Raw genomic sequence first — 25,432 nt, 5'->3', positions numbered from 1 at the left:
GATATTCTGGTAAGAGGACAGCCTCTAGTCTAAGTTTAAGAGGTCTTTTAAAGGCACATAGTCACACAGGCAAAAAAAAAAAAAAAAAAAAAATCATATAGCCACACAGTCAAAGTTATCATTTAGTCATACATATTCCCTCATGGTGTGAGGAGGGAGGGGGTTTGGTGAGGCCTAATGCAAGCTGGTTCCAGAAGCCAAGATAAGCCAGTCAATCACTTAGGGGACAGCAAAAACTTCCCCAGGGCAGTTTCCTCCCTAGGGTATCTGGATACAGCTCTTGGTTTTATCAGCCAGGAACAGCATAGGTGGGAAACAGCAAAGGCAGGCAGAACTTAAAATTTTTCTAAGTACAAGACAATTTTTAACCTCCAATTTTCACCACAGGTGTTGGGGGGGGCTTTCAAATAAGAACACTTTGCAAACGGTAAAAATGACATAAGCTAAATCAATCTACCTTGTCACTGGCCCATCTCCCCCACTGCCCGAGTTGCAAACACTTCCCATGGGAGGGGTCATGTGCTGCACCCTTGCAATGACTCACTGGCCTCTGAGTGGCTCCTTTTTTTCAGTTGTTGTGGCTCTTTGCTCCTATGTAGGTCCACAGGAACTCTGCTAGTGGTCTTGCTGGCCTGGAGGCCTCCGTGGCCCTCTTCTCCCCTGCTGCCTCCAAGCAACTTCATCTGAAGGACACAGCTATGCTTTTGCTGGCTCCCATTCTGTGCACTCAGCAGCTCCAGTCTGGATGTGGCCAGGGCTCAAAATGGTCAGAGTGGTTTTTTCTTTCTCTCATAGTGGCTTCTCCTGCCTTCATGCATTCCATAGGTCTCTCCTCTTCCCCTGAGCTCTAGCAGCCCCAGCTTGGCTGTTGTTGTTTTTTATTGCTGTAAGTTGGTAGATTTGTGGGAGAGAGTGGCACTGGTGACCATCTATTCTGCCATCTCGACTGGAAGCCAGTCTCATTAGCTTAAAAAAAAGCAGTTATTTTATTTCTTCTTTTCATTTTCTTACAAGAGGGTGGAAGAACAAAGATCTATAAGAGGCAGGTATCATAAAGGAACAGACCAATCCTGCCTACCAACTCTGAGGTGTATGGAGTGTGGAAAATAAATATTACCATCTTGAGAGTTCTGCTGGTTGAGTGATGTCCTCAGGAGGCAGCTAGGTTGCTGATGAAGAGGAGGTAGAAGAAAGGTTTGGAGAGGAACTGGAGGATACAGGGGAGCTTGCTGATTTTAAAGCAGGAATTCCAGGAGATGGAAAGGAAGCATTTGGGAAGAAAATCAAGGTTAGGTCAGGAGAGAGCAGTTTGGGTAAACTGTCTAGGAAATGACAGATAAGAGGAAACTCCCAGGTGTAAGGGATACAACTGTGTGAGTCATTGTGGACTTGTCTTGATTGGACTGTGCAACTGGGTGGGCATTTAGGTCCAACTCTGGCCTGTAGTGAGGACTACTGGTTGCATTCCTTCTACCCACAATAAACTGATGGCAGATACAGTGAGTACAGCCTTGGTTGGCAGCAACAGACAAGTCAATTCTGTGGTCCTCTGTGATGGGGATGTAGGCTAGGGAAGGGTTAGTCAGTGGTCCTTTTCATGGACCTACGGGTGCTGCTTTCAATGGCATTCAAAGGAACACCTCTCAACCGTCTCATGGTAGGCAAATGGTCTTTCAGCACTGGTTTCTCTCTCTGGGGTTTTGTGATGGTTTTATACTCTCACCAACTCAATCTAGTTCTACCATTTGGGGGTCCCAGAATAGCATCATAACCATTCTTTCCCTTACCTCCCTTTGAGTGGCTGCTAAGATGTCTCTGTGACCTCTCCTACCCTAAATCTTCTTTAAGCTGAATGTGCATTTTTTTTAATTGAGGTGAAATTCATGTAACATAAAAGCAACCATTTTAAAGTGTACAATTCAGGGCATTTAGTACATAAACAATGTTGAACAATCACCACCTCTATCTAGTTCCAAAATATTTTCATCAAAAGAAAACTCTAAACCCATTAAACAGTCAGCCCCTCTTTTCCCCTTCTCCTCAACCCCTAGTAACCTCTAATCCACTTTCTGTCTCTATGGGTTTTCCTATTTTACATATTTCATATAAATGGAATCACACAATATGTGACCTGGCTTCTTTCACTTAGCATAATGATTTCAAGGTTCATCCATGTTATAGCATGTATTAGTACTTCATTCCTTTCTATGGATGAACAATATTCCATACTATAGATAAATATGCTGCACTAAACTTAAACCAAATCTCTCCCTGTGTTCTCAAGAAAAATGTCTTCAAGAAACACAAGATCAATCCATACGTTTAAAAAACATGCATATGAAAAATGCTTTAATAAAAGTAAATACACACACACACACACAAATGGTTTGATAAAAGCTAAAAATCATAGCATTAATTGACTCTGTGAGAGGATTAGTGAGGGGCTAGGCTAATGTGGTCCAAATATTCTAGAAATCTAACTTGATGTAAGGACAAAATTTAAAATAAATAAAAAAGCAAATAGATTGCATCACTAAATAACCCCTGCCTCCTCCCACCCCCCCAACCCCCCCAATTTTTGATGGATCTAAAGTCCTTCTATCTGACCAGGCCTGAAGTGCCTGGGGACATGGTACAATTCCAGGCCCTGAACAAACGTGGCAGGGGGCCATAAGGCATACAGTAGCTTTCCAAAGAAAAGTCTGGGTTTGTTTATAGTTTTTAAAGAATATGAGAAATGTCCAGCAAACAAATAGAATAGCAAAAATATTCAGCAAAATAACAAAAGACAAAATAAAAAAAACATATAAAGTCTTTCCTTAAAAAAAGGAGGCATGTATGATCAAAAAGGAGTCTTCTTTACCCATTTACCCATCCATTTGTTTCGCTGACACTTATTGAGTGCTAGACCTTAAGCTTCTGGAAATATAAAGAATTAATATTCTGAACCCCCTGCCATTACAATATTTAAAGTTGCTAGGTGAATTTTAATAGCTTGCTTTAAATGAAGAGCTAAACTTACAAAAAAGAATGGAAATCTCAGTTGACAAAAAAATGTTCAGGGATCAGGGGTCCAGATCATGTAAGACCTCATAAGGCAGGGTAAAGACTTCAGATTTTATTCTGTGTGAGATGAGACGCCCCTGGAGGGTTCTGAGTATAAGAATGACATGGTCTGACTTGTGTTCTTTTGTGTTTAGTATCTTCTTCCCGCTTCTCACCCATGCCTATCCCGCTCACCATCCATTCTCACCTTTCCCTGCTCTGGTTCCCAGGAGGCTGACCCCTGTAGTCTGCATAATCCAATCACTGGCGGGCTGGTTTCCAACTGGTTTGAATAAGAGGCACCTAAAAGAGATCAGAGGATGAGAGGAGAGAAAGGTTAGGGTATTTCTCACCCATTCTCTCTCTGCTTTGGTGCTCTGTGTCCGGAAGTAAGTGCACCCTTCCTCCACTACAGCGCCTGATGGCTGGACTGTTTTCTAGGGTTGCAGGTCTCCTTGGGTTCTGAAAACACTTATTCCTCCCCTTGAATCTGCAGCCCCAGTGGTAGCAACAGCTTTCGGCTATGGCTAGTCTCTGGATGCCTCATTTTTTCTTGTTTGCTCTCTTAACCTTGTCCAGCCTGGAAGAATTCACCCAAGTAAGATGAATTTGGTTTCTGGTTGGTCCCCTGAATTGTATGCAATTTAACTGAATCATTTAAGTTTTGTTGGAAGCAGGCTGTAAGGGAGAAAGTGTACAAACATGAAGTCCAGATAGGAGGCTTTTGCAATAAGAAAGGTGAGAGATCATAGTGGTTTGAATGTATAGCACAACAGAAGTGATTGAATGCTGAAAATGTTTTGAAGGGAAAGCCAATAAAATGTGCTGACATATCGGATACGAGCTGTGAAAAAAAAAAAAAAGGAGTCTCAGTTCACTTCAAAAGCTTTGGCCTAAGTAACTGGAAGCTTGGAGTTATAATTTATAGAGAAGGTTTGGAGGAGAAATTCAGAATTTCAGTTTGGGACATGTAAAATATGAGAGGCTTACTAAACAACTAAATGGAGATGTTGAGTAGGCATTTGGCTGCAGGGAAATGGTCCTGGCTGAAAATTTAAGTTTGGGAGTCATTAGCGTTTAGATGGTATTCAAGGTCAGGAGACTCGGTTGATCTCCAAGTCAGTGAGGGGAGACAAAGAAGAGAAAAGCAGCAGCCCATGAAATCGTCCAAAGCTTTGGAGGTTGGGGAGATGAGGGAGGATCAACACACGAGACAGAGAAGGAACAGCCAGTGAAGCAGGAGGAAGACCAGGAGCTGCCTGATCAAATAAGAGGAGGATAGAGCATGGGTTGTGGGTGTTAGTGAAGAATTAGAACTTTGGTGAGAGTCGTCTCGGAGAACCGGTGTGGGTGGAAGCCTGAGCGGATGGGGTGCAAGAGAGAATTGAAGGAGAAAACTTAGAAATACAAGTCGAGGCATTTCTTTCAGGGTATAGTAGGAGCACAGGCACTTTCACGGGTCTCCTGGGCTCCAGGTTTGTCCCCACTTGACCATGGCTTCCAAGCTCCCGCCAGAAGTTCAGCTACATGATCAAGAGCACAGGCTTCGGAACTAACTGGCCTCAGCTCAGAACCCCAGCCGTCTCCTACTAGCTGTGTGACTAAGGCAACTTTCTGAACCTCTCTGAGACTCTTTCAAATGGGGATAATAATAGTATCTACAGTGGTGTGCCATTATAAAAATAAAATAAGGTAATAAACATGAGGTACTGAGCTCTGTAGCTGTTAGAGTTGCTCATATTACTATCTTTCTAAAAACGCAAATCTGATTATGTCGGTGACTCTTCCTTTCAATTGTCCTTGTAGGTCCTAATTTCATAGGAAGTCTTATCTCCTTCACATTTTATATTCCAAGAATAAAAATGTACTTGTAGATCCCCAACCAGGGCAAAAGCTAAAGCCCCTCAGCTAGTGTTTAAGCTCAGAAAGTGCTATTAAGAAGGGCATCCACTAGGGGGTGAGCAAGGAAAGAGGCAGGAGAAGGAGCTGAGGTTAGTGGAGTCTGCTGGCTAGTTCTCCTGAAGCTGGGCAGCATCATGAATTTGTCTGAAATACAGTTTAGATCTGTGGTGTTTGCAATTGCCAGGGGCCCTCTACCAAGGGTGGCTAAGAGTTGGCCTAGTGTTTATGATAAAGAAGAGAGAGACACAGAGGAAGGAGGACAGGAATAGAAGCAGGAGGAGGAGGAAGAGGGGGAAAAGAAGAACGCACAGGAGAAGGGAAGGAGGGAAAGAGGGAAGGAAGGGCAAATCGAGCCACGATACTCTCCTGGTCAGCAGCTCATTTTTTCTCAAGGGAGGTAGTAGAGGTCAGTCTAGGAAAGGGGTGGGGAAAGGGGAGAGAGAAGAGGAGGAAGAAGGGGAGGGAGACGGGGGAGGAGGATGTGAGACTGGGTTAGAGAAATGAGAGAAAACAAGCCTTTCTGGTGACACCGCACAGTCTCCCTGCAGCACAGCAGGCTCCCCTTGGGCAAGCGCCCAGTGACGCCAGGTGCTGAGTTGAGAGGCTGAAGGGCTGCAGAAGAACGAAAGAAGGACCGAGCAACACCATGGTGAGCCCTTCAGCCTGAAAGATTTCCAAATACTCAGATAGAAACTCTTTTCGGGGGTGTAGAAGCAGGTGGCACGAGGCAAGAAGCCACCCATATTATAGCTGGTTTTTAAAAAGATGGAAACTAAAAATGCTCTCAGAGTCTCAAAAAAGGAATGCTAGAATCTTTCCTCTCCTCGACTTTGTCTCTGGTGAAACCCTTGAAAGGTTCAGTTTGAAAGTGGCACTTTTGCAACTAAACACTGTGTTTATGTGAGAAGTGATATGCTTTAGAAATACGGTTTTAAGGTGTGCAAAAAACCTGTAGTTTTCTCATTTCAGTTGCTCAAAAATGTATTTCTTTCTATTTGAAAAAAAGAAATGAACTGCCTTTCTTACCTGGTGTCTGTTTGGTTATCTAATTTTTTTAAGTATAGGAGGAATTGACCCATTATGATCAAGTGTGAGGTTATAACATTAAATCTAAACAGCAGGACTTCAGTGAGCACCAAGAACACTTTTTAAAATATAAAATAAATATCAAATAGTTTGACCTATCTAATAGTTTTTCTAAATATCAAATAGTTTGATCTAATAGCTCAGCAGAAAAGCAGGTGCAAAAATTCAGAGGAGTAATGATAGGTAACTTGAGACTAAACCATGAAAACAAAATAAAACTGTGCACCAGTTTTGAGGTAAATTTGAAGTTATATTTTACCCATGCATGAGAAATCTATTACCTTGGACAGGGTTAGTAGACATATGAGTTTTATTTTGAATTTTAAGAAAGTCATAAACACCACCTTGAGGTGCTATTAGCTTGTGGTTTAAGAGTATAAATATAATTATAATTTCATATTTTATTTGCAGATATTTCCATGGAAATGTCAGAGTACTCAGAGGGGCTTATGGAACATGTTCAAGTTGTGGGTGTGGACAATGCTCTGTTGTGGTATGTTATGATATTTATATATTGTTAAGCCTTTCTTCTGTTCATCTGTCTTAAATATCCACTGGGTGTACATAGTCACAGGGAAAATTATTAGGTAGATATCTATTAGTTCCATCGTTTCTATGAACACCTCTTTTCTTCCTCTTAAACTTTAACACTTTCCCAGTAACCTCCTAACTCGATCTTTACTTACCATGCCACTTGTTGCAGGGTCCAAATCCCTGTAATTCCACAAAAGTCTTTAATTATGAAGGAATGAAGTTATTTAAGGAATCTCTAGTAAGGTAGCTACAGTATTTAGCACTCTATTTCCTACATTTTATTAGTAGTTCAGTGTACAACAATGTCATTTCCACAATTGCAGTGTGAGCTCCTTACAGGCAGAGGCTTTGTATTTTTTTGGTCCTTCTCCCATGGATGTAACAAGTTTTATGTCTGATTCTTGAAGATTTTCCATTAACAGCTTTGAACTTCCCTTTCCAATTTTCTAAGCTAATGTCTTCCTACTCCCTAGCTTGGATTTTCAGTTCTGGCCAAGCAAACATGCTTACTCTGACCTTCACACGTTACTTATACCATGTCTACCTTGTGCCTCTTGGGACCCTAGTGCTCTTTTCATTCAACAGGTATTTTCTGAGGCCTTGCAGTGTGCTGACACTATTCTAGATACTGAGGATACAGCAGTGGACACAACAGTTTCTTCCATCTTAGAACTTACATTCCAGTGGAATGCTCCTTTGAAACTCTGTTCACAATGTTTATTTTATGATATTCTTTACCCATTAATCACATCTCTTTCCCAGTTCTCTGTTCATTTCTGATATATTCAATTTGAACAAGATTTTTTTTTTTCATTTGTTATTGCTTGTTCAGAATCCTTAGGAGCCTGTTGGAATGGGATCTATGTTTTATTTGGTATTTCTCCCTGGTACTTGCCCTACACAGTGAAAATTCCATAAATGCTGACAGCTGTGAACTTTTACCTTACTGTATAATAGTGCTTCACATAGACTATACATGCTTAGAATGGCATATATTATTATGTAGTCATTGTGTAATTATGTGGTCGATTCAATTTCTTCAAAGCCCTCATATCTTAAGCACCCATATGTTTATTAACACTTACACCCCTGAGCTCTCAGTTTCCTCATCTCTATGTGGCAGGCTCAGCCTGGGTTAGAGCTGGCTAGGTTCTTTTCAGCTATGACATTATGTGAGACTACACAGTACACATTGATGTCTTTCAGATTTCCTGATACATCATGGAACCAACTGCTGGACTTACCATTACTCTGAAAAAACCATGAACTGGGCAACAGCTAGAAGGTTTTGCCAAGAAAATTACACAGATTTAGTTGCCATACAAAACAAGGGAGAAATTGAATACCTGGAGGAGACGCTGCCCTTCAGTCGTTCATACTACTGGATAGGAATCCGGAAGATAAAAGGGATATGGACGTGGGTGGGAACCAACAAGTCTCTCACTAAAGAAGCAGAGAACTGGGGAGACGGGGAGCCCAACAACAAGAAGACCAAGGAAGACTGTGTGGAGATCTACATCAAGAGGGCCAAAGATGCGGGAAAATGGAATGACGATGCCTGCCACAAGCTCAAGACAGCCCTCTGTTACACAGGTAGGAAGTGGCCCGACTGCTATGCTTCCTCCAACTCAGGAAGGACCAGAGTTAAGAGAATAATCAGATTAATCCCATGGAAATGCTGGGGGTTGGAACAGTTGCTAGTTTATCCTAAAATCCTTCCACTCCTAAGCTTGAATCATGTCACCTCTGAGCATTTTGGGTGTGTAAGGCTGGTCTTTCCACCCAAAGACTAAACCCCTGAGTCAAGTTACATCAAGAAAAGTATATGTGTAAAGTCAGGAGGAAGGACTAGACAGTCAGTCCCCCTGATAATAAAGCAGGGGAGTGCAGTCAAGCACCGGGGCCAGTCGAGAGCATAGGCTCACATTGCCTCAGTTTCCTCATTGTAAGGTGGGGGGCTTGGTGCTCCATCTTAGCCTAATCATATGTAATTCTGCATCATAAAACATTGCACTAGCTTTGATGAATGAAATATTCTGTAAAAACTATTGCAACAATTGCAAAACAGTCAGGATTTTTCCAAGTCATATTTTAAAAGTAAAACATCATTAATGTGGTCTCTTGTAAATTGGACTCTCTACTACTTTAGCAAGTTTGGACTTAAAAAAATTTTTTTTATTTATTATTAGCATATTTATTCTTACAAATTGTGATATTTCTTTATGCCCATTACCCAACCTGTCACTTCCCAAACTCCTCCCTCCTTCCCTCCTCCCCATCTACAGTATCTTTAGGTTTGTCCTCTCCTTCTGAAAGTTCGACGTCCTTTTTAATCTTAGTATTTTCTATAAAGAAAGAGACTGGCAAGCAGACTACAGAAATGATTGAGGTCAAGTCATCATTTAACCTGCTTATTACATTAAAACAAGTAATTTCAAGAGTTTCAATGTATGCCACTAAGTTTCCCCAAAATATTATAGAGTATTAGTATTGGTAAACTCATTCTAAAAGCAAATAAATGTCTATGGCTATATGGATAGTATATTTAATAAATAAAAATTTTAGCAAAAAATTTTGTGAATGTATAAATAAACCCCTCCTCTTTGTTAAAATAGTCTCAGACAAAAAGTTATCTATGTCTAAAGAAATGACTATGAATACTAAAAATGTAATCACATTAAATATAGTTTTTTCTGATTTCCTTAAAGCTTCTTGCCAGCCTTGGTCATGCAGCAGCCATGGAGAATGTGTGGAAATCATCAATAATTACACCTGTAACTGTGATGTGGGATACTATGGGCCCCAGTGTCAGTTTGGTAAGCCTTTCTTTTCTTTGTTTCTTCCTATGTAAAGCCACAGGAATCATTGTAGTTTATGATGGAAGTTAGTTGGGACAAAATGATAGTTACCAGTCTGAGAAATGGGAAGTTTTGATCAGAAAGCTATGGTTTCACAATGCTGTTACCTTTCTGTAAAGATTTCATAAGTCAGCATGAAGTTTCAATTCACTTCTCAGCAAGTATTTCTGAGTACCACAAAGAAAACAGTGTTGAGATAAAAAGCTGTAAGTGTTACAGTAAGGAGTTAGGCACAGTAGATTCCTGCTTTCGAGGCACTCACAATTTAATGAGCTTGTTGGATTAATTAGAACTCTATAGTTTGAAAGAAATGAAATCATTTGTCATTAGGGGGGTGAGTTACTCAGAATGTAATCTGGTTTTTTAATATAATCTTCAAAGTCATAACTGGGTGAGGCCAAAGAGGAAGGTTCACATAATGATACACAGTATATGTCAGAAGATATATAATCATAAATTCAGCACATTTATTTGGATTGTGTATTTCGGAGGAATACAAAGGCAAATCTGTTATAGATTCTGACCTTAAATGATTTATGGTTAATTAGTGGAAATTATATATACTCATAATTGAGTCTGAAGGAAAGCAAGATAAGCTAGAGTAAGTTTGTAGAGACTGGAGGCTGCCCAGTGAAGGAATTTGCCCTTTGCTTGGCAATGGGAGGCCACTCAGTGTCTTAACATCTGCATTTAGGGTAATTATTCTAGAAGCAGTGCATGAGACGGATTGGAGAGAAAAAAGCAAGAAGATGGAGAGAATCATTAGGGTCTATTCAAATTATTCAAAGTCACAGTGGTAAAGTTGGAAAGGAGAGAATACGCAGATTCAAAATCAAAGAGTCTGACACACTCAACTCACTACTGAGAGAACATTAAATCCTTTGATTGACGTTGGGCAAGTTTCAGAATTATGTTTGAAGTATCTGGTGCATAAAATAGAAAACCATAAGGTTAAAAAAAAAAAAAAGAGCAAGAGCAAAGATTGTAAAGAATGAAGAATACTTTATCCTTACTCCATTCTCAAATTTTATTTTCTAATCCTTATATCATCAGTGTGCCCATTTTACTCCTATTTGAACATTTTACTCTTTTTTCTGTCTTGGTTTCCATCATGTCTGGCTCTCTTCTTCTTGTGATCATTTCTCCTGGGTTCCTTCATGGGCACTTATCCAAGCTCATAAACTATTATTATTTCTCAGCTTCTGTTCTTTTTCTATTGCTCTCCTGTCTCTACATGTTCCCTTTGGTTAAATTTACTAACTTCTGTAGATTCATAAATCCATGTGGTCTTTGGACCGACAAATCTGTCTCCAGCCCTGAAATCCAAATGTGCTAAGCTTTTGAGATGCCCAAAAGACTGTAAAATCAATAAGCCCAGAAAGCTTTCCTTTTTGTATTCCTTATCTCAATATGTGGCACCACAATGTACATGGGCACTTTAGTATGAGACTTTCTTACCTTGCTCAACATTTATGCAAAATAACATACTACCAATTTTTATAACATTATTTTTCTAATTTGTCTCCTTCTTGTCAACTCTACTACCATTGCCCTCATTAGCTTTCTCCTAGATTATTAGAATAGTCTCCTAGCTAAATTCTACAACTTGAAATTGGCTCTTCTCAAGTATATTATTCCAACTATAGGCCGGCTGATCAATTAAAAACACATCACACCGCAACCATTCACCCTTCAATTTCTACCTATTATTTGTCTTACAGGATGAAATCTAAGGTCCTCAAGGCCCAGAGCAATACTTGATAGGTACCCATTAAGTCAGTGAAAACAAGATAACAACATTTTGTCTTAGCTTCTATCTTCCTACCTAATCTCATTTTACATTGTTCCCTACCTCCTCCTTTCCTTCTAGTAACATCAAAATATGGTAGTTCTCGACACTTACCATATGTGCTTTGTATCTCATTGATTTTGCTCATGGCCAACACACCTGTTCATCTTTAAGATGTAGTCCAGGGACCATTTCTTCCAGGAAGCTTTCTTTGGACCCCAAGACGAGCTAAGTATCAGTATTCTATGTTCCAATAGCTCTACATATTTCTTTCTCATTTTTCCCACATTTGTTGAAGTCATTTGTTTACTTGTACATCTACTCTAGTTCTAAAAGTGTCTTAAGATCAGTAAATGTCCTATTTATCATTGAATCTGTGGGATTCACACTATGCCTGGAACATATCAGGCACTTGCTTGTGGGTCTGAATTGAATTGGACAATTTAATTTACTTTAACTTGCACTTGTACTGTATATGGAAAATATAAAAATTCTTCTAATTCCATGAGTCCATTCTTCATTGAAACCTCTAGAGTAAGTTTACAATGATGGCTCAAATTTGACATGTAAGAAATAAGACATGATTGCAATATTTGCCCAAACTGAGTGGCAGGGCCTGAAATGTGAAGACTTTGATTTTCAAGTCTTAATTTGATGTATTGTACCACCAACCAGAGGAGGGAAATAGATACAGTTTCTGGAGAGGGTTGTCAAAATCAGAAGAGCTGAAGTTTTGGATTTGAGCTAGAGAGTTGAAGGCAGAATTGATGCTAAGATGTTTTCTAAACTTTTATCTTCTCCTCTTGTAAAGAAGACTGATTATGCAGACCCACTCTTTCTCTGAATCTCTTACTGCCAATACTCTAGCATACTCAGGAGCTCCAATGTCATAGTTATTTCTCAACTGAGCTGGTCATTCTCACTTACACATACCTGGGTTTAAAAACATCTCTCTCTAGATAATGTCAAAGGTAATATATGGAGACCAGCTAATGTTTAATTTGGTCTTCTTATGAGCCAGGCTCTGTTCTAAGTCCTTGATTTACATTAATTAAATTGCATTTAGTGCCCACATCAATTCTATGAGCTTAACACAATTATCATTATTCTTCTTTTTGAGATGAACAAACCAAAGCTGGAGGGTTTAAGTAAACTTGCTTAAAGGCACATGGTTATCAAGTGGGAGAGCTAAGATTCAAATGCAGGCATCAAGTACTATGAACACTTTCAAATACTCTTTCTTTTCTTATTAAAGTAACTCAGTGTGAGCCTTTGGAGGCCCCAGAGCTGGGTACCATGACCTGTGCTCACCCTCTGGGACACTTCAGCTTCAGCTCACGGTGTGCCTTCATCTGCTCTGTGGGAACAAACTTAACCGGGATTGAAGAAACCACTTGCGGACCATTTGGAAACTGGTCATCTCCAGAACCAACATGTCAAGGTGAGTAACCAGACTGGAGGCTTTGTTGTGGCAGTCCTGAGTTTACAGTCAGAAAGTGCAGTAGAGTCTTACTAAGAAGTCTGTATCCTCTTTTGGAGCATAATTAAACCTAATTTAGATTATACTGTGATGCTTTTCAAAGTGGTTATTCTTACTAAAATTAAAAAGAAAAACCCCTAAACAAAAAATAACAACCAAATACCTCTGAAGCCATCTCACAGTGTGTAACATGATTTACAGCGATACAATGTGGTTGTACCATACTTTTTATTTTTCTCATTGTCATGGCATAAATAATCAGTCTTGCTCAACCTCAGTTACATTTTGGTTCCTCTTCTTTCAGTAACATCTATTTTATGTGGTGTCCTACTTAACACCAACCAATTTCCTTCTCAGGGATGCAGAGGTCTTTTTTGATTGCTTAATTTGGTTTTTTCTTAAAAATCATCTTTTACTTTTCCTTCTGCATGAAATCTCAGAAGAATAACAACTGCTGTGAAAAACAAAAACACAATCTCTCGATTTTTTTTTTTTTCATTTGAAATATGGTAGTTTTTTTTTTTTTTTTTTTTTCCCTTTTGAATTGCCAAGATTATCCCCATATGGGAGTACGGGAGAAAACTGGTTGTGTTTTAACTTGTAAGGTTCTGGTTACATTTTCCACATTCATACTCCTGACTCACTAGTTTAAGTAGTTTAATTCTCAAAAGAACTAACAAAATCCTTCACTGAAATCATAGAACAAAATCAACCTATTTGCTGAATTTTACAGAAGTTGAACTTGCTTCAGAGAATTGAGATTTTTTCAAAACTACTTGGGTAGACTTCAGAACAGGTGAGAAGGTGGACATTCTCTATGCTCAGTGAGAATGTTCCATAAGAGCTCTTGAGGCAGAGCCATGGGGCGTGACAGAGCAGGGGAGCTGGAGGTTCACCCCTCACCCCAGGGCTTTCAGGACTCTCTTGGTTTCATCCCCAACTCTCCACACCATCATTCTCAGGAAAATAAAGTCTGGAAGCATTATCAGAAGTAATTTCGAGAACATAGAAATTCCTAGATTCATGTGAGTAATTCCACAGTTGAGTCAGGCCTTTTGGTCAAGGAAGGATCTCTGCTCAGAAATACTGTTTTGTTTTGTTTTGTTTTGTTTTGTTTCATTGAAGTGATTCAATGTGAGCCTCTAACAGCACCTGATTTGGGGACCATGGACTGTAGTCACCCCCTGGCTGACTTCAGCTTTACCTCTGCATGTACCTTCAATTGCTCAGAAGGAACTGAGTTAATAGGGGAGAAGAAAACTATTTGCGGATCATCTGGAATCTGGTCCAGTCCTAGTCCAATATGTAAAAGTAAGTTTGCCCCAATATACTGAGACTTAACAGTGGAGCTGATGGATGAGTAGATGGTGAGGAAAGATATACTAAACTTTTAAATTGTGTTTTACTAAATATACGTGGTCTAAAAATAAATGTATATGCATTAACTTACTATAAAATTCTTGGATGTTTTTGCCTCCTCCTTCAACAGAAGCCATTTCTTTTTTTCCATTCTTAACTCGAGTTCTTTTCTAAAAATTCTATCTCCCAGTTTTTTTAAATCTTATTTTACTTCATCAATATACAATATAGTTGATTTTTGTGTCTCTTTTCCAATTCCTTCTTCCCCCCCCTCTCACCCACATCAACATCACATCTGTTCGCTTGTCTTAAGTTCAAGGAATTGTGATTGCTATTAACTCTTAAATTCTAAACCTACTGTCTCTACTGATTTATTTCTTATTTGTTCTTCTATTCCACTACAATTCGACTTCTCTGTTAGTCCTTTGAAATGCCGCTAGTAATTATCACTAGGCTGATTCTTCCCAAATCAGTCTTTGCATGAGAAAAACTGTCTTCCTCATCTTTGTATACCACCTAGGAGACACAGTGCCCAGCAATAGTACTATAATAAAAGCACATTAAAGTTAGCATATGAAAGAGTAGCTACCCATGTCTGCCCCTGAGACCACCTGCATTGATGACAAAAGTCTTAAAATAATAGAATCTGTAGAGACTGTCAGAGAAGCTGATCTCTGTGTGCCCAGGGTCAGGGCCTGGAGTGGGGGAGCAGAAAGCGGGGCAAGAAGGCCTTTAGAGGAAGACTGTGTATCAGGCTTATCAGGGACATTTCCTTTTAAGGCCTGGCTATTGTCCCTTTCCTCAGTGTCATCAAGCCAATAGTTGCCCTCTGTTTGGAGCCTCTGGGAACTTGAGCCTCTCATCTATTTTATATTTGGTGTGGGAATGGAAGCACTTTGAAAGGTTTCACCAAAGTAACGAACATGAAGAATAGGGAGGCAGGCAGACCCTGCATCAATATGTAAAAGTAGTTCCTCAACTGGTGATGTCAAAAGACAGATTTTTTTCATATTGGTATTTTTTTTTCAATAAAGGCCCCTCAATGAACTTATGTTACACTTACAAGAGGATATATATAGATATGCTCTTTTATTTGTGAAGGAAGTGGAGGGAAGTGGTAGGACTACATCACTTGAAAGATTAGTACAGGTCCTTGGCATATAAACAAGTGCTTATTTTTGCAAGACTGATTTAAAGTAAAAGCATTAATAGCTTCTGCTGACTGACAAGTTACCCAGTTCAGCTCACTGGCTTGTATTTTTTCTGAAGTTGTATAAGGCTTTTCAGCTCTTCTCTGTATTTCAGAGTTACAACTATTGAGCAAGGCCATGGAAATAAACACAACGATGACCACTTCTTGCCAAGATTTTTAGGTACATACCCAGGAGTTCCATGAATTGAGGGTCTGTAGGCATCGGGCTGACCCAGTCTCTGCCTCTGCCGTAGACTCATCATGGGCCTTCCCATGCCACTTTCCTCATCTGTCAAATTGCATCAATGGACTATTATTGGGAGATGTAAGGAGGAAGTCAGATATCTGAGATGGACTAAGGAAGTAATGCTTGTGGTCTTATGCTATGTGCTTTACTGATTTCTCTTTCAGAATTTGACAGACAAGTCTCAGGGGTCAAGGAGGGTGGCTACAACCCCCTCTTTATTCCAGTGGCAGTCGTGGTTACTGCATTCTCTGGGTTGGCATTTATCATTTGGCTGGCAAGGCGATTAAGAAAAGGTATGTGAGTTTAATTTTATATGAAAATGATACAACTTTAAAGTGAAAAGAAAGAAAGAAAGAAAGAAACCCACAAGAAATTACGTGCAATAGATTCAACTGGAGCAGGATGCCAAGCTTTCTGTTCTGTAGACATCAGTCCTTGGAGGCTTATAAATCAGCCCAGTACATACCTTCTTTAAAACAAGCTGCCAATTTTTACTTTTTATCCAACAAACTTTTTAAAAATGCCTATTATTTTTAAGGCACCTTGCTAGGGTGATAGCAGCTAAATGAGATATTCTAATGTTTTCTTGCTGCTATTTAATTATGAAAAAAACATGCATAATCTCTGTCCACTGAGAGCCTACATGCCTTTGATTTCAGTGCTACAATTCCACTAGGAATGCTTACTAAAATTTTTAAGGCACTGCTCCCAAACACTTGACCTCTTTGAGAGTCACATACCTGTTTGGCCCCTGACGTGGGAGTTGCATTGTCCCTGGGAGAACTCCCCATGTGTTCTCCTTGGTGTCTATTCACCAAGGCCATGGCTCCAGTCAAATGCTGCACATAAACTTTCCCTCCATTCTGGACTGAAGAAGAAAAGGGAGGAAGGAGAATAGGCTGGAGACATTAATATCTGCTGCCTGGAGAGTAGATAGAACACTACCAGAGAAGAACAACAGTACCACTCCCCTTAGCTTCCCCCTGAGTGTGTCCAAGCCTTAATGTGGGACCAACATACCAGTTATAGACCCCCAGCCTGCAGCAGGACTTGGGGGTGCACTGCCCCATTTGGCCAAACTCGCCTGGCAGAACCATGTGAGACTGTAAAATTCATGGACATTGGGCAGCTTTTGAGTTTCAAGTTCAGGGGCCATGGATGACCTCTCAACAATTGCTAACCACCTGCTTTGAGCCGCCTTTCCATGGGGTCAGTTGATTGTCATTTTAATTTCACTTCCCTCAAATTAGTTAGTATGCATTCTATTTACTGAATATTGTATGGAAAATTGGCTCCTGCCCATCTACACTGGCAAACTGCAAGAATATTATCTACCAATCCTTAATTGTCTTCCTCTATGATTTGATATTTCATCAAAATTTCAGAATAGGGGGTGCTAGATTAACTTTCTAACGAACCCAGAAAGACAGTGGAGGAAGGGCACTGACGACATGCGAGAACTTCATGAACTATAACCTGAGAACACTGAGCAGCTAAAAGTCTCCCCTGCTGCTATAGAAATCCTGCAAAGATTGGATCCCACCATCTTACAGTACTGTCATAAATACTTAAGTACTGCATTAGAGCAAAGGAAGAATGATGTTTGTCTCCCACCATTGATTACTCTTTCCAATGAGACTTCAAAGCCGGACCCCAATTGTCCTTTCCTTCTTCCTACCTTGGGTTATGATGGCAGAACTGAGGGGGTAGAGAGTAGAGTGGGTAATTAGACATGCCCCATGGGACAAGATGGTTATTATATAAATAACTTTAAGGATTTGGGGGCTGTAAGTCACCTTAATGAGGAAGATATTTATTCCCTAATACAAAATCTTTTAATAGGTATTTGTAGAATCAAAAGAAAAGAATAAAAGTCATGTGTACTTAGTGAGGGGTTAGCTGGCTAAGGCTGTTTTATAGGCAGGGGTGAGAAAAGCAGTGAGGTTGTTTTTAAATTTTTTACTTTGGAGTCATTTCTGTACAAGATCTCAAACCGATAACTTGAAAACTGCATGCCCTTGCTGTGGAAATCATTGTGGGGCAAACAGGAAACAGATAACGGGCAGTTAGGCTAGTTACGGTTATGCCAACAAGAGCACAGAAGCTCCAAAAATCACTGACTTTGTAGGAAGGCCAGGGTATCTTTAATGTAGCCCTTAAACAGTCTTTGTTTGTCAAGTAGCTACTAGTATCTCCAATTTACGAATGACTTGGTCTTCTAAAAGTTTTAGTTGTAAATTGGTTCTTTAAAACACTAAGAATATTTTTCGTACAGAGACTATGTTAGAAATGATTACTAGGTTCCAGGGTAGACCCCCAGAGCTTTTCTAACACAAAATGTAGCTGATGCATTTACAAAGATAAAAGTGAGAAAGAAATGTGTGTATATACAATATTCATCTATTCTGAGAATTTGATAGGCTTTGGGGGTTCAGAAAGCTGGAAAAAGGGGACAGGTGAATATTTAGAGCATGATAGCCAATGAAGTGACCAGAATCTTGACCCCGTTCTTCTGACCTCAATGGATCTTCTGAACCTGGCACTTGGCCTATGCCCTGTAAGTCCTGGAATCCAACTTTAGCTCCTTTCTTTTGGGAAGGAAATAAGAGAGGGCTCCGGAAACACATTTGCCTGTGCATCTGATCTTTCTTCCAAATTTTAAAATAGCAGGTGCTAGATTAGTTTTCTAACCCACCCCAGAAAGAGTGTTCCTGTCGTCATCACTTTTTGATTAGTCACTACAATTGGCCCTATTTGGTAATGTTGTTTTATGCCAAATCTCTAAAATCTCCTATCAGCAGGGGCCATAGTCAGAGATCAGACTCCCATCCAGATATGTCCCCTAAAACCCCTGGTATTCAGATTCTTAAGACTCTGTTTTTTTTCCCTCGGTTGGAAGAATTTTACACCTGAACCAACACACAGGGTAAGAACAGAGCATGAAACTGAACACATGCCCACTTAGTTCCCTTTTCTTCAAAAAGAAACCCTCTCAGTAGGAAAAGATTCTTGCTTATCTCTTGCTATTTGTTTCATTTGTCCTAAAAGAAAAAAATATATTTACGTAAAGATAAACAATAGAACCTGAAATTAATTCAGACTTAATTTGGTTTGGTCCATATCATCAGCAGGCTGAATTTGGAAGAAAAGAGTTAAAACAGCCACTTCTGACACTTTGATGGATTAAAATAGTAATTGAGCCCTGTCTAAGTGCTAGGACCTGGCCTAAACATGTTCAATACATGTTCTATCAACTCAGTGAGAAAGACACAACTACTATGCCCCTTTTACAGATGATGAAACTGTGGCTCTGAGAGGATGAGTAGCTGTTCAAAGACGCACTACACACTACGATGGGTGACAAAATAGGGTTTGCACCTGGGTCAGATGACTTTAGAGCTCCAACAACTTACAGCTACTGAAATATATTGCCTCTCAAATGATGCTTCTTCCTGAAAGAGCTTTGCTTTTTTTCTTCTAGACTCCAACTTTGCAGTTCATTTATCTATTTATTTATATTCTGCTTTTTTCAAAAAGAATGCCAGATAGCTTACAAAATGCATTCAGCATTCAACACAGCCAATTAAAATTAGTAAAAATGTCAAAGAAAACCAAACTTTAGTGTACAAAAATTAGTTAGAACCAAGGTTGAAGTTACGACACAAAAATGTGTGTCACAAAGTCCTCTGCACTTGATAGAAGAGGGTCTCAGATCTGGCTCTGAGTTTCCTTGTAGCCAGTCAAAGAAGGAAGCATGACCAGTTGTCATATCCACTGTGTTTATGAGGTAAAAATATATCAGTTACTCAGATAAGGCTGGGCAGTTCCTACCAATGAGCTTAGAGTAAAATTCTCTTGTGGATTTGCAGAGAGAAGATGTTGTGAGATGTCATGACACATATTCTTACAGTATTAGCAGCTGGGTCCCTTAGGGAAAAATCTGCAGGTAGGATGAGATGGCAGGTCAAGAAAGGATAAACATGTGAATGGGCATATTGGATCTGACCACCAGGTAATTCAGCCTGTCTTTACTAGCAGCACAAAGGATGGAACAGAACCCCGAGAGGCATCTGCACCAACATGTCGGTTCTGTTTGAGTATCTACCACTGTTTGAATTGGAACCTTAAGCCAGTACCTCAAATCCCACTGGGCACAGATGGGGTCCAACCAACAAATGCATAATATACTTCAAAAGACAGTTTTGAGGTGGAAATCTCCTTTCTCCCTTACTTTAAAAAACTGAAGTTGTCTACTTTTTGCTGATGCCATTTCTCTTTTTTCTTTTATTTTTAGGCAAGAAATCTCAGAAAAGGTAAGTTTTATTAGCTAGAGTTTCCACATCTGTTGATCCATTTTTTACTTGAAATACTTAAGATATTGCCTATTACAGCTAGACACATTCACCCCATAGTAATTATTTACATGGGGAACTCATCTAAATGAAATTTCCAGATAAAAGGATAAATCTATTAGCTTCCCTTAAAAGCTGTGTTTTTTGGGGGTGCTAGTGGAGCTGAATGTAGGAATTAACAAGAAGTGCCCTATTACAAAAGGGAAGTTTATGTAAAGGGAGCTTTTTCTGATTGTCCCTAAATTTTCTTTGAGGGTTGGAAGCATTGTGCTATGTTACTTCTTGCCCTGGCTGAACATGAGGCTCTAAATACAATATTCAGGAAACATTCAATTGAACAAGCATTTATTGAGAAACTAGTGTACCCCAGGCCCTAAGAAGAAGGTACATCTCCAGACCCAGGTCCTCAGTGCCTGACACAAAACAGTAAATGACTACTCTCTGTTAAGCACTGACCTTCAGAACTGTGGAAAAGGTGGGTAACATGAATTCTACCTACAGCTTCCCCAAAGAGGCCATTAGTTTTTAGTTTGGTTTCTGGAGCTCACATTTCTTCATTGTAAAAATAGCATACTGAGAAGGGATGCAAACATGTGACAGTGCATGGCCCATCTGGCAGAAATGAAAGTGGCAGAATATTTTTCAGTTTCAGGAGTTTAGTGACTTGCTTTGAAAGTTTCGGAAGGAGAGTATAAGTAAAAAGAACAACTGTGATAAGACTTTGGTAACATATAGGTACCCAGCTAGACAACTGAGCTCCTTTTAACATGTTGGAAATGGAGCGAGATGGTTCCAGAATGGGTAGAGTGTTTGTCTGGACAACCATCCTGCCAACCACAAATTGTTACTGAGAAGTCCTTAGTAGTTCAGTGGGCTGTAGCTTAGAGTGCAACAGAGGAACTGGGGAAGATGAAGCGCCAAAGGCTAGATCATAAACTAGTTTATAAGCAATAATAACAAGTATGAGCTTTATCTTGAGGTCTTTGGGATATCACCAAAAGGGTTTAAGTGGTGAATGTCATCTTGCACTAGACATCTTCTGAGGATCAACGTGCACAGTGTTATGGCAAATATGGGAGGTGGGTGAGCCTGCAGGCAGAGACCTGTTTTGGAGGCATTTGAAGTTATCAAGTAGAAGTTGATGGTGCCTGTCTAGAGAAATAGCAGTGAGGATGGGTTCATGAGATAAGACAAGGTAGAATCAATTGAATGTGGTTGTTAATTGGCTAAGAGAGAGAGAGAAGAATCAAAGAAGTTGCCAAGTTTCTGATCTGGGACCTGGTACTATTTATTTATACTATTTATTTCTGAGAAGAGAACATAAAAGAATGAGAAGTTTGGAGGGAAAAATCCTGGGTTCAGTTTTGTACATGTTGAGATTTAGGTGTTGTAGTCCATTGGGCCTATACGCAGCACGGGGCTACCTTGGGGTAGGAGAAGTGGATTTGGGGGTTCTCACTGCCAGGAGGTAATTGCCATCTCAGGAGTGGTCACGATCACCCAGGGAGAGTGTAAGTGTGAGAATGGAAGAGAACCTGGTAGAGAGGGGAGGAACTGGAAGAACATCAATGTCTAAGTCAGCTAAGAAAAAGGAGAATGGGAGAGGCAGCCAGAGAGGTAGAAGGAGGTAGAGAGAGCATGCACTCATGAATACTACGGATGAAGAAAATGGAGGTGGTGTCAGATGCTGCCCAGAGAACCAGAAGTTTCCACTGGATGTAACAAGGGTGTCCGTGGAGAGGCCATTATCAGCGTAGAGATCAAGACAGAAGTCAGATGGCCACGGGTTGGGGAATCACTTAGGATGAGAAAGTAGAGACAGAACGTGTGGTCATCTCTTTTAAAAAGTATGGCTATGAAGGAGAGGAGAGAGATGGGGGGGGTCACTGGATGGGGATATAGGGTCTATGGAGGTTCTTTTTATTCTATTTTATTACCCTATCTTCTCTTTAATAGTGTAGATGGGATCCTAGGGAGAAGGAGTCCCTTCTTTGGGCTGGCCTCCCTGTCTCTGTGGCAGGAAACCCACAAAATGTGAAGACTTCTTTCATGCTCACACCCACTGAGTGAAAGTCTTTAGTGGCACAGTATACCCAGAGCTGTTTTCTGGCCACAGGAACCACCTATTTTAATTGCCACTAGATGGAAGCAGATCAGCTCAATTTTTATAGATGTCCTTGTGGGACAGGAAAAGATGCTGACTGGAACAGTATTAGCATTAAGTTAATTACCATATTAAGCGAATTGCCATATTAAGTTTGGTAGTTCACTGATTTTTACAATTTTGTGTTGGAACAATGCTAAGCTTGATTGAGACACTGAGAGGAGTAAGCCCTTGTCCCTGTCCTCAGGGAGATTATTATCTATTTGGAGAGTTATCTTAGATCAAGTTTTGCAAGTAAAAAAATTTTCATTCTCCTCCATTTTCCTTTTGGCTTAAGGGAAATTTAAACCCAATAGCCAGCTGGCAATATATACAATGGCACTTAAAACACATGTGAAAACTTGAATCAAGTATCAGGAAAGGCAGAGCGGCTGAATTTTTATCATCCTTTTTTTAGCCAATATAATTGTGGCTGACAAAGCAATTATATCAGAAACCTTTCTTTCCCAACTTCTAGGAAAAAATACAGACAACTGAGCCTCTAATAAGAGTAAAACTCAAGGTATTGACCCCTCAGTCCACTAAATGGCCCCAATCAATAGTGTGGTGTTGAAGAGGACATACATAAGTTGTGAATGCACTACATATAGAGGGTTATATTCAATGCAATTATTTATAATAGAAAACAACAACATATGACCAGATGGGATCTAACCTTGTCCTGGACCTCAGGGAGATTATTATCTAGTTGGAGATTGAAGAAAGAAATATAGAAAAAGATAAGAAAAATACAAGGCAGAGTAATGTAACGACTGATGAATTTTGTATTGGAGATGAGAAAGATTATTTGGCTTGGTGATCACAGAAAATCTTCTAAAGAAAGTGGAACTTGGGTTGCTTTTTGAAGGGTGGATAGGTGTATGGAGAGAAGCAGGGAAGGAAGGCAGTCTAGAGAGCAATGTGATGTAAATAGAGGTGGGGTAGTGGACTATGAAAGCATGCTCAGGGGCCAGTGAGTAGAACTGCCTAGAGCCCACGGTTTATTGAGAGGCTGGCCCCATCAACACAGGTCTTGAATGCCTTACCAGCAGGCCTAGAAGGACCAAGCAAGGAATTATTTGTCCAGCTGTCTTGAGACACCTCTCGCTTATTGAGCAATGTTATCTTAATTCATAGAATCATATTATTTTAGGTCTAGAAAAGGTCTTGGTGGATATGATGTTCAAATTCTTTTATGCTTGAGCTAATTAAATAACTTTTCTATAGGCCTAGATCTAGTGACAGAGTTAGTTACAATAATAATAAACCTTCAGCAAATATTAATTCCATGTTGCATACTGTTCTGAGTGTTTTACATGTCTTGAATCATGAAATATTGCCTACAAGTTTGTGGGAGTAGGTACTGTTAATATCCTCTTTACAGGTAAAGAAACAGAGGCAAAGAGAAATAAAATAGCCAGTCTGTAGTCATTTCGTAAATAGCAAAGCTGAGTTTTGTGCCCATTTGGATCCAGGGATTATGCTCTTAACCCTTACGCTTCTTGAACTTAGTACTCTTGACTCCAGGTTAGAGTTGTAACTCTCCTCTTACAGTAAAGTGATTAATTTTTTTCACACTGAAACCACTGTGTGATGACACTGAGGAAGGGTGGGGTGGAAGAAGTGGGGTGTGTTTCCAGAACAAGGCAAAGGTAAAATGAACACTATCACACTGAACGCTATGCGTCAATTTTTTTTAACTTGATCTAACTCTCATAGTGCTTTGTGCTCATGTGTATTAACTTTTAGATGGTGAGTGAATGACTCCTTGGGCATTTGTGGTTTCCATTCTTGCTGGGTTATTTTGACTCTTCTGCAAACTGGTTTTGTTTATCACCTCATTTGGTTTCTAGTGTCTAAATTTTGGCTGAGTTAAAGCTACACCCAAGATACACAGGAAGATAACGGTGCCAACCTCAGAGGAGGGTATACATGAAATTTTGTTTTCAGAAACATTTTTATCTCTATATTGGCAAGCACGTTTGCAGCTGCTGAACTGTGGTTTATCCTGACAGTTCATCATGAGACCAGAGTCTCAGAATATGGTTCTCTCTCTGAAAGGTGCTATTAAGACATACTACATTTGGTTCTCTCCGGTCCTTTCCCAGAATGAGACAGTTGTGTCACTCACAAAAAAGTGTCATTTATTTCATGAAACTGAATTTGTTATCATCTCCTTAAATCATATCCCATCAGAATCAGGTGTTTAGAACCACAACCATTTCTTCGATGAGTTTTGATTTTCTCTGATTTCACCTTCCATTTGATCATGTCTTCTTCAACTTTCCTGATTTTCCACTGTTCAAAATCAATCTAAAATGTCCTTCAAATTCATTACATCTGGAGACAAAGGCTATACTGCAGAAATTTCTCCAAATGTGGTCTGCAAACTGTCAGCATAAACATCACCAGGGAGCTTTGTTAGAGATGCAGAATCTCAGGTCCCACCCAGACCTGCTGAATCTGAGTCTGTATTTTAACACCACCTCTGCATGGTGAGCTGCTCTAGGGTTCTCTTCCCATCCACCTTCAAATGTCCCACATCTTGTCCAAGATTTCCAGCTGAAAGCATTTTCATGCTCCTCTTCTCACCTTTAGTGAATATTTATCTTTACTAATAACACTTTAATTTTTGCAATTTTTAGGCTCCTCAGTTTAATTTATAATCTTTTGTTTTTCTTTCAGCATGGATGACCCGTATTAAACCACTCTCTGCGAAAGGAGGTTCTTGGGATACTAAAGAGCCATTAGATCCTTCCAATTCTTCCACAAAAGTTTTGCATTGTGACATCTTCGGCATCCAAGAGAAAGAGTGTTTCTTTCAGTGCATCTGGAAAGATTCCTATACGACTAACAGCTCCTTCCGCTCCTATTTTGCTCCTCGTCCACCCCTCTGCCCCCAGCCCACAGTTGTTGTTTATATAGCTCAATCTTTCATTATCTTTTCTGTGAACAAATGAATAAGACTATAGGGGGAAAGGATTACTGTGAAATATAAAGAGGTCTGACTGCTCTTTTTGTACTCTTGTTTCCAGTTTCAATTCAGTGTGGTACCTAATGACATACCCTTCTCAATACCGTAAAAAATCAATACATATGTAAGTAAGATTCAGTTTTCTCACAGATCAAAATTTGCCTCCTCTGTATTCTGTATACTGTGGGGTATACACTCTTATAGAATGTTCATAAAATTGATGTTATCCTTGCTTTCCAGTTCCAGTGAAGAAATGGGGTTCTGCTCAAGTTGGAAAAGTCCTGTTTGCACTGCAGCCCCGCTTACTGCAAAGGGAGGTCGTTCTATTTAACCACCTGCAGTCTCCCCACTATTCTTCAGCCATCTCCCCTTCTCAGTTGGCTGATTTTCGTTTGTGGCATCTTATGTGCACCAAAGAAAAGAAAAGAAGAGGAAAATAGTTTGTACTGTTTTTAGCTTTGGGTTTTGCTG

General features: G+C 39.8%; 1 protein-coding gene across 1 annotated transcript; it reads left to right on the top strand.

Moving 5' to 3' along the window:
- Positions 1–3,568: 3,568 nt before the first annotated feature.
- On the top strand, positions 3,569–24,691 carry SELL (selectin L). Its single transcript, XM_063105908.1, has 10 exons — positions 3,569–3,643; positions 5,549–5,596; positions 6,445–6,526; positions 7,774–8,160; positions 9,276–9,383; positions 12,470–12,655; positions 13,820–14,005; positions 15,657–15,785; positions 19,787–19,805; positions 24,673–24,691. Exons 1-10 carry the CDS (start codon positions 3,569–3,571, stop codon positions 24,689–24,691), a joined length of 1,239 nt encoding a protein of 412 aa, XP_062961978.1.
- Positions 24,692–25,432: the final 741 nt, after the last annotated feature.

Source organism: Cynocephalus volans, chromosome 8, assembly GCF_027409185.1.
Source record: "Cynocephalus volans isolate mCynVol1 chromosome 8, mCynVol1.pri, whole genome shotgun sequence".
NCBI classification, from domain to species: Eukaryota; Metazoa; Chordata; class Mammalia; order Dermoptera; family Cynocephalidae; genus Cynocephalus; species Cynocephalus volans.
Note: the sequence above shows the minus strand (reverse complement) of the source record. Positions and strands in the feature narration are given on the sequence as shown.

Coding starts and splice junctions, on each gene's coding strand:
- SELL (XM_063105908.1), top strand. CDS start 3,569: ATGGCTAGTCTCTGGATGCCTCATTTTTTCTTGTTTGCTCTCTTAACC. Junction 5,597..6,444: donor AAGGACCGAGCAACACCATG/GTGAGCCCTTCA, acceptor TTTTATTTGCAG/ATATTTCCATGGAAATGTCA. Junction 12,656..13,819: donor TCCAGAACCAACATGTCAAG/GTGAGTAACCAG, acceptor GTTTCATTGAAG/TGATTCAATGTGAGCCTCTA.